This window comes from Malaclemys terrapin, chromosome 1 (genome assembly GCF_027887155.1).
Source record: "Malaclemys terrapin pileata isolate rMalTer1 chromosome 1, rMalTer1.hap1, whole genome shotgun sequence".
NCBI lineage: Eukaryota > Metazoa > Chordata > Testudines > Emydidae > Malaclemys > Malaclemys terrapin.
In genome coordinates this window covers 247,127,638-247,147,176 of record NC_071505.1, presented here as the reverse complement: position 1 = coordinate 247,147,176, position 19,539 = coordinate 247,127,638, and the positions used below count along the sequence as shown (strand labels likewise).

At 40.0% G+C, this 19,539-nt stretch overlaps 1 protein-coding gene across 4 annotated transcripts in view; it reads right to left on the bottom strand.

Moving 5' to 3' along the window:
- The window catches only part of SCEL (sciellin), an 82,968-nt gene that overhangs the window by 17,335 nt on the left and 46,094 nt on the right, over positions 1-19,539 (bottom strand). For all 4 annotated transcript variants that reach the window (XM_054011750.1, XM_054011727.1, XM_054011761.1 and 1 more), the window contains exons 10-13: positions 17,263-17,298; positions 15,376-15,447; positions 4,008-4,076; positions 377-433 (exon numbers count right to left, since the gene is read on the bottom strand). In XM_054011750.1, the coding sequence (XP_053867725.1) occupies positions 377-433; positions 4,008-4,076; positions 15,376-15,447; positions 17,263-17,298 (234 nt within the window). The remainder of the gene's footprint in view (positions 1-376; positions 434-4,007; positions 4,077-15,375; positions 15,448-17,262; positions 17,299-19,539) is intronic.

Sequence of the window (19,539 nt, the reverse complement as noted above, 5' to 3'; positions counted from 1 at the left end):
ACACAGACACACAAAAAAGCCTCCTGGGATGGGGTGCTGGAACAATTTGCATAGTGGGGGTGCTGAAGCCATTGAACCAAACTGTAAACCCTGGATATAATGGAAACCATTTCAAGCCAGTGGGTACAGCAGCACCCCCAGTACCCCTAGTTCCAGCACCTGGGTGTTAACTGATTAGTTAATAGTACATAAGTGTTATTTCATCATTGCTATTATTTTCATTCTAATGCTATCCTGTACTTCTGAACAGCTGGTGCTACTTTTTAGTCCTTTAAGGACTTTATGGATTTTAATATTAGTCTTTTTTCAAACTCCAATAGTTATACACTACCAACTGCATCAGAAAAATAGAAACCGAGATGCTTCCAAGACTTACCCCTTGTTATTTGTGTGAGTTGTGGGATTTTTTTTGAGATTATCAAGATCTTGGCTCCTATAAAAGACAAAACAAAACCAGAGCAGGTCACAGTCAGTACATACAACTGTCCATTAGCTAAAATTAAGGACTTGCTTAAAGTAAAGAGGTTATTGACAATTTTTCAAGAAAGATAGAGTCCAATTGATGGCAAAGTTGAAAGCCTACATTGCTAATTCAATGATATATTACCAGTAAATACATACCCTTTCAGGTATTTTCATTCAGGGCCGGCTCCAGCATTTCTGCCGCCCCAAGCAAAAAAAAAATCGCGATCGGCGGCAGCAATTGGGAAAAAAAAAGCCGCGATCGACGGCGGCAGTTCAGCGGCAGATCCTTCGCTCCTAGAGGGAGTGAGGGACCTGCCGCCCCCGAATTGCCGCAGGTGCCGCTTTTCTCCCATGACCACCCCAAGCACCTGCTTGTTAAGCTGGTGCCTGGAGCCAGCCCTGTTTCCATTTGACCCAAGCAACTCCTGATTATGTTTTAGAAACAACCAACTACACCTAACGTATGAGTCAAAAGGGTAAATGCCTTCTTAGCACTCATAATCATGATTAAAACACCCCTACTTCAATAACTTTTAAAAAAATTGCATGCCTTTTAGCCAGCAATGAACTTTAAACCATGAGATTACTGAATCATAAAATCAGCAGAATACTACAATGATGTATGCAAGAATGAGTCCCCACTGAGAAAAAAAAATAGCATAAACTAGAAGAAGCTAATCAGCATTGGCTTGTTCTGAAGACCAGTCACCCCTCTGGACCACCAGGATTCTGATTTCATTCTCACTGTGTTGGTGGGACAGCAAGTCCAGCTATGACCTGGGGGACATGTTGATTGGATAAACCCACTCATGCTAGGCCCTCTATTCTCTAGCTGGCAGACAACACTTCCATTGTCTGACATTTCAAAATTTAAATTTACTCTCCGTAAAATTACAGCTGGTTGGAAAACACAATTTCTGTTCCATGGAAAATTCTCACATGTCAAAATGTATTTTCATTCCAACTAGGAAAGAAAAGCTGAAATTTTAATGTTTCTTGCAGAATGAAAATTCCAAACAAATTCTGATTACAGAGCTATTCAAATATTTAGTTTCAGTAACATTGAATCACTTCATTTCAAAAATGTTGAAGCAATATAAAATAATGTAATATAGTATAATAATTTCCTATTTCAACATGTGTCTGCAAAAATGTTTCCATTTAAGTAAACTGCATTTTCTAATGTAAAATTTTTGGTCAAAAACTTTTTCAACCAGCTCTACCTAAAATCAATCCTCACATTGCCTGGACACTTTAATTAAGTTAATATCTTGTATCATTGATTTGTTAAGGAAATGAGAGATGGGTTGGAAGTATAAAGCTGTTCCCACTACAGTACCATTCTGATTTCCTGTAGAGCCCAATCTCATTCTCTTAGAGAATAGTATTGCATGTATCTGATTACTTGAAATTCCAACAGCTGCACATTAAACAGTTCTATCTTCAAACGTCATTTAGCAAAAGATAAAGACAAAGGGCTTTGCAAGATTTCCCCTTGTCTTTTGTCAGCTGTGGGATTCACTTTGAAATTACCAAGATCTTGTCTTCTTTAAGGATCAAACAAAATTACCATGAGGGAGTCAGAGGGCATTCAATATCAATGGTCTAACATTACGTACGAGCTATTAATAAATATGTAATCTACATATTCTTCTAGAATGATTGATACATTTAAATTTGTTATGTTTGTAATTCTGATCTATTTATGGCAACTAACACAGTGTTGCCAACTCTCATTATGTGATCACAAATCTCATGATATTTAATGGTTTTCTTAAAGCTTCATATCCTGGATTCATTTGATTATGTGAGAATCTCAGCTTTCATTAAAAGAAAAGTAAGTTTCTAGCCCCTGGTTGTAGAGAAATGCTTGAAAACATAAACCCTAAGGCTCAAAAAAGAGAAGGCGGATTAAAAGAATAAAAAATATATTATTTTTAAGCCAATCTCATGATGATGCTCTCCCGCCCACATAGCTACCACTGCTCGTTTGGGACGGTTAAATTATGCTGATAGCTGTGCTGCTGTAAGTCTCTAGTATACACATACCCCTCGTTGTTTCTAACTCACCTAGGGTCTTATCCAAAGCCTACTGAAGTCAATGGGAGTCAGGCACCTGTTACATCTTGTCTTAATTAAACCCTGACCCTGGAATTGAAGACATGTCAAGTGTCACAGATTTCATGTGACACTAATGTATGTAGGCAGACCTTCACGCATTCCTGCATCCCAGAATGAATGTTACACATTCACCTGGGCTCTAGAAAGCAGGAGGACTTGGACTGCTGCCACCACAAGGGCTGCTGTGGTGCCTGATGAAGCATGCAGATGGCCTCTCTGCCTTCCCCTTTGGTTGCTTTCAAATGGCCCTGCAGTTTCTCAGAGATGAAGAGCAACAGAAAGGGGAAGAGGTAGCATTGGTGACATGACATGAGTGCCCCACAGGCAGGAAAGGTGAGGGGCTTCTGGGGATGTATGAAGTGACAGGAACCATGGGACAGTTGGGAAACAAGGCAGGACCTATGGGAGGGTGGGGAGACAGGGGACAGGGTACTGGGGAGGACAAGGGAGACAAGACTGCAGGGGGACAGGAAGTAAAGGAGGAGCAGGAGCTGCTGAAGGGAGGAAGAGTGAATGGGGGAACAGAATGGGTAGACAGAATACAGACGGGGGCCTGTAGGAGGAAAGCAACTAATAGTGCTAGTGCCACCAGGTTGCCAACTCATGATTCTATCTGCATCTCCTGATATTTAGTGTTTTTCTTAAAGGTGTAGCTTCTGGAGTCATGAGATTACATAAAACACTCAGTTTATCCCCACCATTGCTTTGTGACATAATCCCTAAAGACAGAGAATTGGATGGGTTTTTTTTTTTTTTTTTTTTTTTTAAAGTATTCAAGAATATAGTGTGTGTGTGGGCGGGGGAGGGAATAGGACATATATGACTATTATTTTCCATATAGCAGTGCTTCTTAAACTGTTCTCCAGGGGGAGCTTGCTGGTCACATGATTCCAACTCTCCTGCTTGTTTCAAAAGGCTAAGTAACATAAAAAGCCAGCTAAAGCAAGATTAAATAGTTTCTGACTATTACTTTTCCATGTAATTACTTTAGTTGCCACACCAATGTTATTTGATCATCAGTAAGAGACAAGTTGGTCTGAGCAATCAGGAATGTTCCAAGAGACAATTTCACTATTAAGATGAAGGATAAAGTTTTCAATAATGCCTAAGTAACTTAGGATCCTAAGTCCCATTGACTTTTAAAGAGACTTAGAGCTTGTCTACACAGTGCTGTAGTGTGCTCTACAGGGGGTATGAACTGCAGAGCACTCTAACATGTTGCACTCTAACTGCCCCATGTAGACCCTGCTGGCACAAACTAAAAAGGTGCCTAGTTTGCGTTGATGTGATCCCATTAGGAGCCTAACTCACTTAGATGTTTTTGAAAATTGTACTCAAAGTCTGCAATATAAAAAATTTTGGGGACTCCTGCCTTATAAAAATTGTATCACAATTTACAAACAACTGTATGTTGGCCCTACCTTGTAGTTCTTTCTGTTATAATTCTTCTTTCAGCAACAGATATGCCAGGTTTTGGTGGAGACACCTGCCTATGAAAAATTAAATGCTATTAATATAGTTATATGTTTTATATAAATATATACAAGCAGCTGCTCCAAAGAAGTTCAATATAACACCCAAACTACTACAGCTCTTCCTGTGTTAATATTAGAGTAAAATGTTACAAATAATCCAGTGTTTTCCTATCAAATATTGCATAATTGGTAGGGAAGTTAAAAATATAAACAAAATAGATTGAAATATTAAATTAATACATATTCAAGAAACTTCTATCTAGGTACTTATAGAGCTCAAAACACTATATTGTCTGGGTATCATCATGCAGTATTTAAGAATAGCACAAAAGTAGAAATCAAAGTGGGCTTTGTTCTTGCTATCCTAAGGGCTGGCCATGTATAAACTGAGGGTTTTTTTTCTTGAAGTCACAGCTTTTCTATGTTTGAGTGTTTTTCCTAGTGGCTGGCATTTCTCTGTTAATGGGAAAGAAAGAAACTGCATTAAAAACACTTCAGATTTTCAACCCTGGTTTAGGTAAATTTCAATATGCATTTTAAAATTCTTTCCAGGTAAACATTGTTTGTTTTAGCTAACTTATACTCCCAGAGAGTGTCCAGAAATTTCAGCTAAAGATAAATTCCTTCGGATAATTTATCCTTTATTCTTCACCAATGCTCCCTTAGAAATCTTCACCTTAGTACACTCAGAGCAGACCACTCCCATAGAAGGTAGGTGAGATCAGGGTGAGAAGGAGGATGATTGCGGGGGAATGGCAGTCTAGGCTAAGAAAAGATCACAGAAATGCCATTTCTCTGGCAGGGTGAGTTAATTATTTTCATCTGGAAATCATGACAATAAAATAAAATAAACTTACCGCAACTCTCAGACAACTTCCAATGTTTTAAATTAATCTTAAATTTACTCCGCCATTTATATTTTAAATAACTACCTCCTCAGCCAACTGCATTTTTTTCCTTATAAGCTATTCTCAATACACTGGGGAATAGAGTGTTGATTGGCTTGGGGAGGAGGGTGTAATTTCATTTCCTGTCTAAAGGGACATGAACAAAAAAAGAGATACTTCTCCTGTAATAAAATATGAGTTCTACACTATATGTACCTATCCTGTCAATTACTCTGATTTATAAAACAAAGTTGAAGAATCCTAATAAATTATATATGTTGTGATCTAACTTCTGATGTGACTGATCTGTTTGGCTATGCTTTTTGGTTCTCCTGGAACAAAGACTTCTTCCATAAAATGTAACCTGGATAATATATTAAAATTTACACAGGTAACACTTCCTTAATTCTCTCTCTCTCTTTCATGCTGCATCTGTTTGGCAAGATTAAAGTAAGTAATCAAGACTGACATCTTGCAAATTCCTTCAGTTAGGGCAACTGGCTGTCTGAAGGGAGTAGTAGATCCTTTAGGTCACTGGTTCAGATACCCCTCAGGTTAAGAACAACTACAGTTAAGATTTGATGATTATTTATAAAGACACATAACATAATGACTTCAATGGGATTACCTGCAGAACTAGTTGGATGAATCAGCATTTGCAGGACCCAGACTGTCTGCAGTGAGCTTTTTCTTAAAAACTCCTACAGTTGCCTGATGAAGCTAGCTACACCTACGGTAGCAACAATGTACTGTAAAGCATTTGCCAGTGTTCATGCCACCATCTGATCTAATCTCTCTCAGAACAAGTCTGGCAGCTATTTACTGTAGTGCTTTCACCATTTCTACCACCAGTGTAGCTCCACCCGTGGCATGTAACAGTGAGAGACTGAGAAAAACCTCAGTGTAAACATTGCTTAAATTAAGATGCAACTTGCTGAGTGATGATTGCAAGTGCTGAGGCATTCCCTCCCTGAAGTTCCCAGCCAGCTCGGCTCTTCTTCTGAGCTGCCTCTACTCTAGGATTCTAGACATTCTAATTCCCACTCAGGACTCTGAACTTTCTTTCCTTTGGGCTCTCTCCCATTAATAACTCCCAATAGCAGTTCACCATACTAGGGCACCCCTGGACTGGAACAGGAGAGCTGGGCCCAATTTCATTTAGTAAGTCAGCTACCCTGTTACGCTCCCAAAGAGAACAGGAGTGTTTGTGGCCAGAGCTCCCAAACCCCTCTGTATCAGTTCATGGGAGACAACACCTGTAGAAGTCTGGCAGAACCCATCCAGCTCGTGTGTGCAGCTGCATAGTTCCCAAAGGAATTCTCACTGAGTTACCCAGAATGCCACCATGAATTCTCATTGCTGCACAGCCCTTTTACACAACACCTGCAAATAGGCTGCCACTTTAAATATTACATTACATTTTTTTTACCACTTCCACAGTGGTAAAGCTCTGCTTGTGTTAGCACCTTTAATACAAAGGTGAAAACTATTCTGGTCCAGCAAGCCAACAGCCACAATAATTTTAGAAGACTTGCTGTCATTAAGAGATAAGCCCCTCAGGTCTTAAGTCAGTCACTATGCAACCAAGAAAAGGTTGACAAAACCCTTGAATACACTGACACTTCAATAATGAAGTTGAGCTAAAGCCTCAAAATACGTCTCTGTCCTAATAACATCAGCATTGAAAAGGGCAGTTTCAGGTTACAAAAACTACAAATTGCCAGCTGGAACATCCAAATTCTGGATCAAAAGGAACCGCACCCTGAAACATAGTAAGTAATTCAGGATTTGCATTGTCCAAAGATTGACATAACAGGCCTTTCTGAGCATTGATTGACCTTCAACACTCCTGTAACAGACTTTGTGGTGTGTAAATGAGCAAGAAAAAGTAAGTCGAGAAAGGAATGGCGTTTATTCTGAATTAGGGTGCGTTTTCGTTCTGTTGCGATCCAGACTAATCAATGCCAGGTTTCTTTCAAAGGAGCCCTCATTTAAGCCTTGCACCAACAGAAGCCAAGGATGACGAAATTGAAGAGGTCTGCAGCCGACTGTGAAAACCCATTTATACAGTGCCAAAACACAATGTGCTGCATAGCACAGAGAATTTCAGAGCTAAATGCAGAGGCAAAGTTGTTTAGAATGCTTTGAGGGGATGTGGACTGGGAAAGATCACTGAAGAAAGGACAGCAATTCATTCAGTTCTGCTTTGAGGATAAGTATGATCTTGTAAACGCTACAAGAAATAATGCATTTGGATCTCTTCACATCAGCTCTGCAATGGCAAATCATTTATATCATTGAACAGAAGAGATGTAAACCAGCACTGCTAACTTTAAAACTCTATCGGGTGCCATGTATACTAGAAATGAGGTTCAGAATCTCCCACTCAGTCTCTTAAGACACAGAACTCCAATCCTGTTAGAAGAAAGAAAGAAAGAAAGAAAGAAAGAAAGAAAGAAAGAAAGAAAGAAAGAAAGAAAGAAAGAAAGAAAGAAAGAAAGAAAGAAAATACATCTGAAAACTCAGGCTATTGCTAGATTTTAAAAGAGCAAATATGAGGATTAAGCACCAAGAATAGCTTTCTGATGTCCAGATTAAAGGTTACAAGCAAAACAAAAGCAGCTGGGGTTAGCACAGAGGAATCCACAAGCCATAAAGAAATAAAATAGATAAACCTAATCGCATCTTCCTAGACATTTCCTGATCTACTTACATATCTGGGGTTTCAAATGAGTATTTTCTAGGTATGATACTGATGGTTTTTCATATCTGGCTCAAACTTTTTACAACATAACTGCTGCCCTGTCCCCCTCTCACCGGGAGAACAATCACAGACAGACAAAGGGGAAGATTTTTCTCAATTTTAAAAGGTTCTAGCCTTCCCATTGGCTCTTTTGGTCAGCTGCCCACTCACTTCCTTTTACCTATGCATAGTAATAAGACTTTTAACTCAGGTATAGCAAGTAGAGAACAGCTACTAAGAGGGATTTTATAGCTAACTGGCTGGCTGGGTGTCCATAAAAGGGAGCTATCTCCCCCCACCCTTCATTTATCACACATTTCATATTAGAATCAAACCCCATAATTTCTGAAATCGTGGCATTACATTTCCTTTTGAAAAGCAGTGGTTAGGGCAGCTTGAATAATGAAAAATGATGAAAACACCTGCATAAAATAGGCAATGGAAAGCTGGAGCTTGTGGTCTTGTCCCCCACCCTCATCTCCCTCCAAGACGAAAGTTACTTAGGAAGACTACTCTGTGAAAACTTGCTCTCAAAGTACCCACCTTCGTCCACATACACACCACTGAAACTTCTTACTCAACCCGCGTTTACTACACAGCCTGCAAAAAAGACAGGCTTAATAACCTCTGCAGTGTTTACTGTACTCCTACAGTCTGACAGTCATTAAAGTTCAAGGCAGCAGCAGCCAGCATGACTAGAGGCAATTTGGCAGCTGAGTAAGATCTCTATCCAAGTTTTATAAGGCCCTCATGACCATAGTGTCTGAGCACCTTCTCAAATACTCCAAAACAGCTTGTGAATTTTAGAACTGATTAATAATTGAAGCTATTCTGTTATTGATTCATTATATTCTATTTAAACTCTTTGTGGCAATCCCTTCATTCATTATTTTTAAACACACTGGCACCAATTCATCCCTGGTGTAATTCAGATTAAGTCAGTGGAGTTGCATTAGGGTTGTATCTGGCCCAGTGTATCCAATACTGATAGATGCTTTTAGATAGGTTTCACTATGGGTGGACTTTATGTATAGTCTTTACCTAACCTAAGACACGTAAGTTGCTTGCCTACTGAAGGAGATCATTAATAGATGGTTGAATAAAATTATACTGGGAACCTTGAGGATGATTTTAAATAGACAAACTGTATCGCCTGTTGAACATACTGCTTTATGCAGGTTTTGAAGTATTTGCAACTAACAGAAGAGTAACTTGTCATAGGTGCTGCCATTACCTAATATAATAAAGTTATTGCTCAAGGCAAAGGGCAAAATAATCCGCTTGGCGCATCACTGAAAGGGGAACATCGCACAACCAACAGGCACAGGATACTGATACAGCATGAATAAGATCCATCACACAGATCTGAAGGAAAAAGTATGTCTATACATATTTCCTTTATTATTTATATACCATCGTATGGGTATAAGATGGTAAGGCCCCTGCCCTGAGGAGCCTACTATCTAAATTATACATAATAAACATAAATAAGTTTTAGACACAATGAGAGAAAATAAAGGCACGGGAAGAGATGCAACATAAAAGATTAGATGACTCGGAGGGTTAGTTTTCAGTTTTAATTTTTTCAGTGTTAAAATATATATAATTTTAAAAGGATATATCTAAATTGAAATTACTTACTTTAGTCATGTCAAGCACATGCTGAATGAATGTGAGAGTTAAGGAAATGTTACTAACCTAATAAATAAATATATCTTCCACGTTATAGTTTGAGGTAGAAGTGCTGCAGTAGGAGAACCATAAAGTATAGCTGAATGGATTAGACATTTACAAAGCAAATCAGAACATTCTTATATCCTCAACTGTAATTATCAACAGCCTATGTTAATTAACCTAATTGGATGTTTATAAGTTAGAGTAGAACTGACAGGGAATGTCAATCATATAGACTTTATATAGTATCGAGGGTGCCCTATATAATTGATATTCCCTGTCAGTTACTATTCTAACTTAAAAATATCCAAGTTGGTTAATAGTATAGATTTGTTTTCCATTAGGGATATAAGCAGGGGGAGACAGAATATGACTAGCAGTCAAAGGCTAGGCAATGAAAAATAGTAAGATTCTTGAGGAGCAGGGATGGAGGGGACTTGAAGAAGGAGAGTGTGGATGCTTGCCTGCTATATACAGGAATATAGGAATTGCCATTCTGGTCAGTGGTCCAGCCTGTCCACTATCCTGTCTCGGACAGTGGCCTGTACCAGATGCTTCAGACGAATGGACCCTGTAATTTATGAAGTGACCTGCTTATAGAGGAAATTTCCCTATAACTTCAGGTAGTTAGTAGTTGGCTTATACACTGAAGCCTAAATGCTTATATCCCTTTAAACATGTTCTCATTAATCTTATGGTGATCTAATCATTTTGTGAATCCTGCTAAGCTTCTGCCCTCAAAACTGTCTTGTTGCAGAGAGCTACACAGGTTAATTGTGGATTGTAGTACTCAGGGCAGGTGTATATATTATATTTTAAGATAGAGAATAAATGAGCATAGGGTAAAGTTTTACATGAGTCACCTCTCAGAAGATGTCCCCACACCCACACCAGGTCAATCAGCACCCAAAGTACACCCACCCACTAAAGAATACTTCATCCTCCCATCTTGCTCCCACTCTCTACCCCCTGGTAGTTCCAGGGAGGTTAATGCAGCCCTAGGGATCTGTGTGTCCTTTGCAAGAAATAGAGGGGCCAAGATACACAGAAGCCCAGTGAGGGCCTCATTCCCAACTATACCAAAAAGTCATGTTTGGCACTTTGGCCCAGATCCACAAAGGGACTTAAGTCCCAGTTTTAGGCACCACTGTGATCCACAAAAGCCCCACTCAGTTGCTGCCTAACCCTGTAGATTCCTACATTTTTGCTGCAAAAGTTTCCGAAGCTTTGGCCTCTGGGCCTGGGCACTGCTGCCCCACTCCAGAGATCTGGGTGCCAAAGCCCCAGTGCAATCCTCAAACTGGAGGGAGATAGGTGGAGGAGTGCCATTCAGTGCATGCTTACTAGATCAGGATCCATTCAAAATTGTCCTCCTGCTCCAAGTGAGTGTATACCTTTCAGCATAGTGGTTAGTGCACTCATATGGGATGTGGGAGACCCAGGTTCAATTCTCCTCTCTGTCTGACAGGGAGAAATTATTTGAATAGGAGTCTCCCACCTCTCAGGAGAGTGCCCTAACCACTGAGCTATGCTGAAGGAGGAGGATGGGTGTCTCTCTCAGTCTCTCCTGTTGACACTGTTTCACTTTGAACAACTGCTTCAAACAGTCACTGAACCAGAGAGAGAGAATGACTCTATAGCCTTGGAGTTCCAGATTCCAGTCCCTCTGCTCCAAAGACTCTTGCATGGCAAACTGCACTGTGGAGTTAACATTCTTTGCCCCAAAGAGAGAGCGCACCTTACAGCCATCTCAGCTAATCTCCCTCCAAACAATACTTCTGCTAGCACTGACAGCTTCCACAGGGAGCCAGTTACAGTTCTCCTCAAAAGGGGTGATTTATCACAACTTGGATCCTATGAGGATGGCAAAGAAAATCAGGGATTGATTTACCATAAAGTATAATCTGTAGTATCCAATAGCATACATGTCTGTTCCAGTTATATTTTTTTGCTAGCTAACACAGCCCTCTCAAAATGAAGAGGATTTGATAGCTATTGTGTGCTCATAAATATTTATAAGAATCCATATTTAACCCAATCACATAAGAATGAATAGAATGCAGTACTCTTGTACCCTATAGAAGACAGGGCAGATGCATTAAGTATCATATTCCGGTCATTTTAAATGGGGATTAATTCATTAATACTTTAACATCTCTCCAGAGAAAAAACAAAATCCAAGTAAATATGTATCTTTAAAAATGCATTTAAATGTTACAGTTCTGAGTAAAAGTACATGACAATAAAGTATTTCACACTTAAACTAAAATATTACCTTCATTTTATTTTAGTGAATTTCAACATTACTAGAAAATAGATTTACTGTTAATTTTCCTGGGTGTGGAGTAAATATTTCTTTGCCAAAACTATAGCATTAATGTAGCATTTTTAACAGAAAATGGTGTTTCTGTTGAGCACTATTGGATACATACATTTAGCAGAATTTGTAGGTTCATAAAACTGTAGGATTGGTTACATCAAGGATAAAGGGATAAATTTAGCCCTCTGTTTTCCAGGCTACTTATAGTTTATATAGTGACACAAATAACTGCAGAGCAAGGTTACCATAGTAACATAGTAGATCAGTCAAATACTATTCCTACAGCTCTCCACCAATGGAACAACTGGAATATAAAGCTTGATATGTTAATGAGAACCACTAGAGGAGGATGGATATGAACTGAATGAGAATGGGGATTAAGGAAGACTTTAAGAAGCCTTTATAGTGGGGAATGGCTGTGACATCCCTAGTTAATGAACTGGTATATTTTATTCTGTAAAATCTCCAAGATTTGTGGATGGGAATGTTTCACTTAAGCACTGCTTTCTTCCTAGAGAATTACACTGCCAGACATCTTCAGGGTGTTTTCCTTGATTTTGAACTGTTCTAATATACTGTGGAATTTATTGGAGAATACAAGGTAACATATGCTATGGCTCTAGATCTCCAAAAATTATACTTTGTTAATCAAATCAATTAAACTGAGCTAATTTAAACTGACTTAAAATCTGTAGCCTTTCCTATTCAAAATTAAAAATTGCAAATTGTGACCTACTATAATTCTCAAGTTTCAGAGTAACAGCCGTGTTAGTCTGTATCTGCAAAAAGAAGAACAGGAGTACTTGTGGCACCTTAGAGACTAACAAATTTATTAGAGCATAAGCTTTCGTGGACTACAGCCCACTTCTTCGGATGCATATAGAATGGAACATATAATGAGGAGATATATATACACACATACAGAGAGCATAAACAGGTGGGAGTTGTCTTACCAACTCTGAGAGGCCAATTAATTAAGAGAAAAAAAAAAAAAAAAAAAAAAACTTTTGAAGTGATAATCAAGATAGCCCAGTACAGACAGTTTGATAAGAAGTGTGAGAGTACTTACAAGGGGAGATAGTCAACGTTTGTAATATAATAATTCTCAGTGCATCTCTAAAAGTATCTTTCTTGTAATGAATTCATAATTTTAACCATATAGCTGAATTGCATAGTCAGGGCATTATATTACAGGCAAGGGCATAGAGTCAATGTTTGTGCATGGTTATTACTGAATACACTGGAAAATGTACCATTTCCATTCTGACAAGCCTCCCAATTTGCCTGGATTTTAAATAATCAACATTTTCACATTCTTCATTGACAACTTTTATAGTCGATTAATATTATCTATATGTATTTCAAAATACAGTACCACATACACTAACTCTTAAAACTCATTTTAATATTTGTCACATTAAATTGTGTTTACATTTTTGTGTTTAACACTAACAATACTCTGCACTAATATGGCTCTTTTACCCACATAGCACTGTGCAGACATTAACTAAACCCTGCCTGTGAGTTGTGTTAAGCAGGTATAAACTACTATCATCCAGCCTCTTGCCCTTTAATATGCCCTCTTGTGGCCAAATCTTTGAAAAAAAGGCAGCCGTGCCCCAGTTTCCTTTTTGGTATCAGCTCCAAAATATGGCCTGTAGTGCTCAGCCTCTTTTAACAGCTCCACCCTGTGGCTGGGTCATTTTGAGTCTCTCTCCTTTTAGGGCAGTAAGGGGTCTCACCTCAAGATCCTAAAGGACCTGTGATGGGCCTCCAACCACCAGCCCTGACACCCAATATCCCTATTTCTCTTCTTCATCAGGGAGGAACAAAGAAAGTTAAAATAGGAACAAATATAAAGTCCAGTAGTCTTAAATTAGGGCTGCCAGCCTGAATCTGGAGCTTCAGCAGTCCCTTCCTCCTTCCCTCCAGGAGCCTGTGGGAGGACCCAAGCTCACCTCTCCTCTGGGTCCCAGCATTAGGCAGGGAAGGACTGTTTGTTTAGGTCCCCTGCTGCTGCCCTGGACTGCTTATTACATACAGCCTTTGCAGTCATTTTCCTTATGGACCCTTTCCTGGATCCTTCTGCCTGAAAGTTGCTCTCTCTAGGTAGCTTTCCCCCATCTGATGTTGTAGAACTGGGATTGGCAACCTTTGGCATGCAGCTCATCAGGGAAATCTGCTGGCGGGCCGGGACGGTTTGTTTACCTGCAGCGTCCACAGGTTCATATCAGCTTTTGATACGGTCTCCTGCAGTATTCTTGCCAGCAAGTTAAAGAAGTATGGGCTGGATGAATGGACTATAAGGTGGATAGAAAGCTGGCTAGATCGTCGGGCTCAACGGGTAGTGATCAATGGCTCCATGTCTAGCTGGCAGCCGGTATCAAGCAGAGTGCCCCAAAGTTCGGTCCTGGGGCCAGTTTTGTTCAATATCTTCATTAATGATCTGGAAGATGGCGTGGACTGCACTCTCAGCAAGTTTGCAGATGACACTAAACTAGGAGGAGTGGTAGATATGCTGGAGGGTAGGGATAGGATACAGAGGGACCTAGACAAATTAGAGGATTGGGCCAAAAGAAACCTGATGAGGTTCAACAAGGACAAGTGCAGAGTCCTGCACTTAGGATGGAAGAATCCCATTCACTGTTACAGACTAGGGACCGAATGGCTAGGAAGCAGTTCTGCTGAAAAGGACCTAGGGGTTACAGTGGACGAGAAGCTGGATATGAGTCAACAGTGTGCCCTTGTTGCCAAGAAGGCTAACGGCATTTTGGGCTGTATAAGTAGGGGCATTGCCAGCAGATCGAGGGATGTGATCATTCCCCTTTGTTCGACATTGGTGAGGCCTCATCTGGAGTATTGTGTCCAGTTTTGGGCCCCACACTACAAGAAGGATGTGGAAAAATTGGAAAGAGTCCAGTGGAGGGCAACAAAAATGATTAGGGGGCTGGAGCACATGACTTATGAGGAGAGGCTAAGGGAACTGGGATTGTTTTGTCTGCAGAAGAGAAGAATGAGGGGAGATTTGCTAGCTGCTTTCAACTACCTGATGGGGGTTCCAAAGAGGATGGATCTAGACTGTTCTAAGGAGTACCAGATCACAGAACAAGGAGTAATGGTCTCAAGTTGCAGTGGGGGATGTTTAGGTTGGATATTAGGAAAAACTTTTTCACTAGGAGGGTGGTGAAGCACTGGAATGGGTTACCTAGGGAGGTGGTGGAATCTCCTTCCTTAGAGGTTTTTAAGGTCAGGCTTGACAAAGCCCTGGCAGGGATGATTTAGTTGGGAATTGGTCCTGCTTTGAGCAGGGGGTTGGACTAGATGACCTTCTGAGGTCCCTTCCAACTCTGATATTCTATGATTCTGTGATTGCTCTCTTCATTAACCCTTTAGTGTCTGCTGCTGCCTGTGTGAGGTCTTTACTTCCCACCACACTACTCCCATTTGATAGCTGTATTGAAGCACAAAAGGTGTAATGACTTCTCCAAGATAATGCAGCAAATCACTGACAGAACCAGGATTAGCACTCACGGAGTTCCTGGCTTCTAGTCCTAAACTTGGTCCATACTGCTTCCCCTCATCCACAGAACCCACATAACCTATCAAATATTGAGGTCTAATAAATCTATTACAGTATATTTCTCTTTCCCATTCCATACCAATCATTCTGATTATGTCTATTTGTAATACCTTGTTCTGGTTTTATTGTCTACAGCAGTTTTTGAGCTCTCAGGTGTAGTTTGTTCTGATGAATAGACAGTCCTGCAATACAATATTAAATATATATTTAATTCATGAGTAACATGCCTGAGTTATATAAATCTCATTCCATATGCATAAGTTATAATAGTACCCATCATTGTATCTCTTAGGTTTATAATACAGTAATGAGTTAGGGCAGTGGTTCTCAAACTTTTGTACTGGTGTCCCCTTTCACATACCAAGCTTCTGAGTGCGACCCCCCTTATAAATGAAAAACTCTTTTTAATATATTTAACACCATTATAAATGCTGGAGGCAAAGCGGGGTTTGGGGTGGAGGCTGACAGCTCGCGACCCCCCATGTAATAACCTCACGACCCCCTCAGGGCTCCCATCTCCTAGTTTGAGAACCCCTGAGTTAGGGGGTTTTTTGAGAAAGGACAAGTACTTTCCACAGATTTTTTAAAATTACATATATACCCACCAATACAACACTTCTTTGCACATCAGTTCTGTGACCCATTCAGCTTTGTGAAAAACTGGTGTTTCTGGATTGGTTGTTTTAACATTATGGATTCAGTAATAAATTGTGGGGTTTTTTGAGGTTTGAAAGTGCTTGTAGTAAAAAAAATCCCTGCAGATCTGATATGAACTTTTGCATATGAAGAATAATGTGAGCAGAGTACTGGTCAATTTTTCTTAATTTTTAATATTATACAGTATTTCTCTCTCACCAAAATAATAATTGCAGCACCTTTAGCAGACTAAGGCCTTGATACTGCAAACACTTATGCACTTGAATAATTTTCCCATGAGTCAACATGGCTACTTGTGGAAGTTAAGCATGTGCAAAAGTGTTAGTAGGATCAAGAACTAGCTAGACATTTTATTGTGCAGCAATGAATAGCTGTAATATGAATGTCATAAAGCTCTGAGACCAGTGACTCTCAAAGTGCTCTGTGGAACATTTGCAATTAGTCCAAAGAGAGCAGGCTGTATATGGTCCTGGTTCTCCCTCCTTATATCTAGGTGCTAAATCACATTAAAAGACAGCTAAATACCTTAAATATGTTCATAATATGAGTTATTATTAATAATAATTAATATTATTATTAATATGTGGGGTTGTCTCTACAGGGATGTTATAAGATCATGAATGGGAGGGAAGGTGGGCTATGGGATTGGGAATCGGAGTGTATGTGGTCCAACAGACAATATCTCTATTAAAATGGGATCTACACTATGACAGAGTTTGAGAACTGCTGTAGTAGATAGACCCAATCCATGAAATTAAGTCCAGGTCAGTTAAGCGTTCTCTATGTGTGAATATTTTACTTATTTAACTAATAGGTTTAGAAACTGATTTAGTTAAACTGGCACAACTCCACTGTGTGGGCACTCTTAAATTTGTTTAAGAGGGCCTTATATCGATTTAGCTTAAGTCAAGACTTTACCTTAAATAAGACTTTAATTTACTATTTCCCCTCCCATTATTTTATTCTTTCCCTCATTTACTCTTCTTCCATTTATTGATTGCCTCCAAAGAGCAGTTCAATATTGAGGGACATTAGTAGTGGCAATAACAACAACTGTGGAATTAAAATCAGGGAACAGTTTGGAGGGCGTGGGGGAGAGCGGTTGTTTGTATTTTAAATGCTGAGCTATGTACATTGAAATGCTCTAAACTATGTGAAGGATAAGGAGATTTATACTGTGTGGGATGTCCTCTTTGCTTGCTCCTGTGTGATCAGGAAAATCTCAGTTAAATCATATATTCATTCTGTTATAAGCAAGTACACAACAATATGCACAGAACTGTGCTGTATTTTCAAGCTTAAGAGCTTTACAAGCAATATTTAAAATAAAACAAACTTACATCTTTGGCCCTTCTGAATTGTCTGAAGAAGCAATTCTGTAGAAAGAAAACCATAAGCACTTCAGACATGAAGTAACAAACACTAGTATTGGAGCACCTTACAAGTATTTAAAAATCTAACAACAGTCTATCTTACTTTTCCTTCCTCATAAGACAACAATGTTTTCTTAGTGTATGAATAATACATAAATCAATATAGATAACATACTGAAAATAAAATAATAAGACATTTCTATCATATTTTTACATATTGTTTTTACTTTAGACAATCATGCGTCAATTAACTATTCTCCAAAGTACATACTCAGATCAATGCGTCTTTGATTTCAGCACTCAATTGGCAGCCAAAAGTTCAATTATAGTGGAATTGATAAGATACTTAACATGGATTGCACGTTCCTTTTAAGTGTCCTGTAATTAGTGCTTAAGTAACATGCAATTGAAACGGGACACGATAGAAATTCATGTCATGCTTGGACATAGTGAGTTCAGAAAAATTCAGAGCAGTTCTTTGGCTCATAAGACTACCTGAAAACTAGTGACAGCTCTCTTTGAAGCCAGACCATATTTGGGTTACTCCCTTCCTGAAGATAACAGGACAATCTTGTGTCTCACTGCTTTCAGCTCCAAAGGAACAATTCATCTCTACACTCTAGCTTTCTCTTAATAGCAATAATAAAAAAAATAATTTTAAAAATCTGATGTCTAGCAAATTACCCTTTGCTACCACCAGCAATGGACCACTTGCTTATTATCTGAATTCCTTCCAAGAAATCATAGTTATAAGCATGGCAAAGACAGATAGGGTCTTTTTCCTAGAATTGAGCAGTGCACGGCCAGTGGTGCTCTGACTCCCCACTCTTGGCCATGTAATGGTAGTCCTGCTTACGTAGTTTCCACATCTCTCTATTTGCTTCTGATTTTAATCTTGTTGCAACTCTGCTCAACACGCCACTTCATGGTCTTCCTGAAACATGCTTCAAGCGAAGTGGGAAGCTTTCCTTTGATTGGTGCCTATTATTAGCTATAATAATACTGAGCACTGAAAAATAGCATGTACATCTTCAAAGCACTTTACAAATATGAATAATTAATCACTTCACTCCCATCTTTGATGGCCAAGTGCAGGGTGGCAACACCAATCAGAGGTAAGGTGACCATATTTCACAAAGGGAAATCATCAGAACACTGCACGGGGCTGGCCTGAGCCACTCATCTGAGCCCTGTCTCCCCTTCCTCCCCCCCCACCCCGCAACACGTGGAGCTGGCCTTTTCCCTCCCACCACCGCACGTGGGGCTGGCCCCAGCCCTGCCTTCCCTCACCCCCCATGCAAGCTCTCATCCGAGCCCAGCCTGCTCCCCGTGTGGGGCTGGTGTCACGTGTCATCCGAGCACTGCTGGCCACCCCCCACCCTGTGCAGGGGTTGCATTGCCTGAGCCTGGCCTGCCCCCCTGCTTGGCTGGTGTTGCTGCTTGCCCAAACCCTGTCTCCCCACAGATTGATGGAGCCCTTTCTCCCCGCCCCCCCACCCAAAGAGCTGGCATTACCACTCCTCCCCACCCTGTATATTCCTCTGCGCACCCTAGGGGTGCGTGCCCCACTTTTTTGGCATTAATTGGCAAGAGCAAATGGGACAAACGCCCACTTTTGCCAAAAAAGTTCAGACAGCCAGGACAGGTCTCAATAAAGGGACAGTCCCGGCCAAAACGGGACATATGGTTACTATAATCAGAGGTGCTCCATGAATGAATTGTGTCATGAAAGTCTCATGAGGACAATGCCTGCCTTGTGGGGCAATTGTGTGTGTACGGGGTATGCATTGCGGGAGAAGAGCAGTAATGAAGGCAGGGGAATATACTAGCAGTGGGAAGGCCAGCATAAGGGGGAAGAGGAGAGGAGGCCAAGGAATAGAATCGTATCAATTTTGTCCAAAACAGGTAAAACTCTCTACTCCTCCCTTGCACAATACTTGGTGGTTGTCTGCTGGGAAGACATTAACAGTCATTCTGCAGTTCTGTTACTTGGGATGCTTCCACAATTGCCATGACACTAGTGAGATATTGAAATTAATCCAAAATAAATGCATCATGATCAGCATTTGTAAAATAAATCCATCATTTTGATGAGAATGAGGGCAGCAAGCAATGATGTAACAGAAACTAAACTTCAGCATTAGGTGCCGTACTTCTATTGAGCAGTGATTTTGAATCTTGGTTAAACAGATGGACGGTAGCGAACTAAGAAGGTTAAAGTAATTGCAAAGCTTACATCTTTAT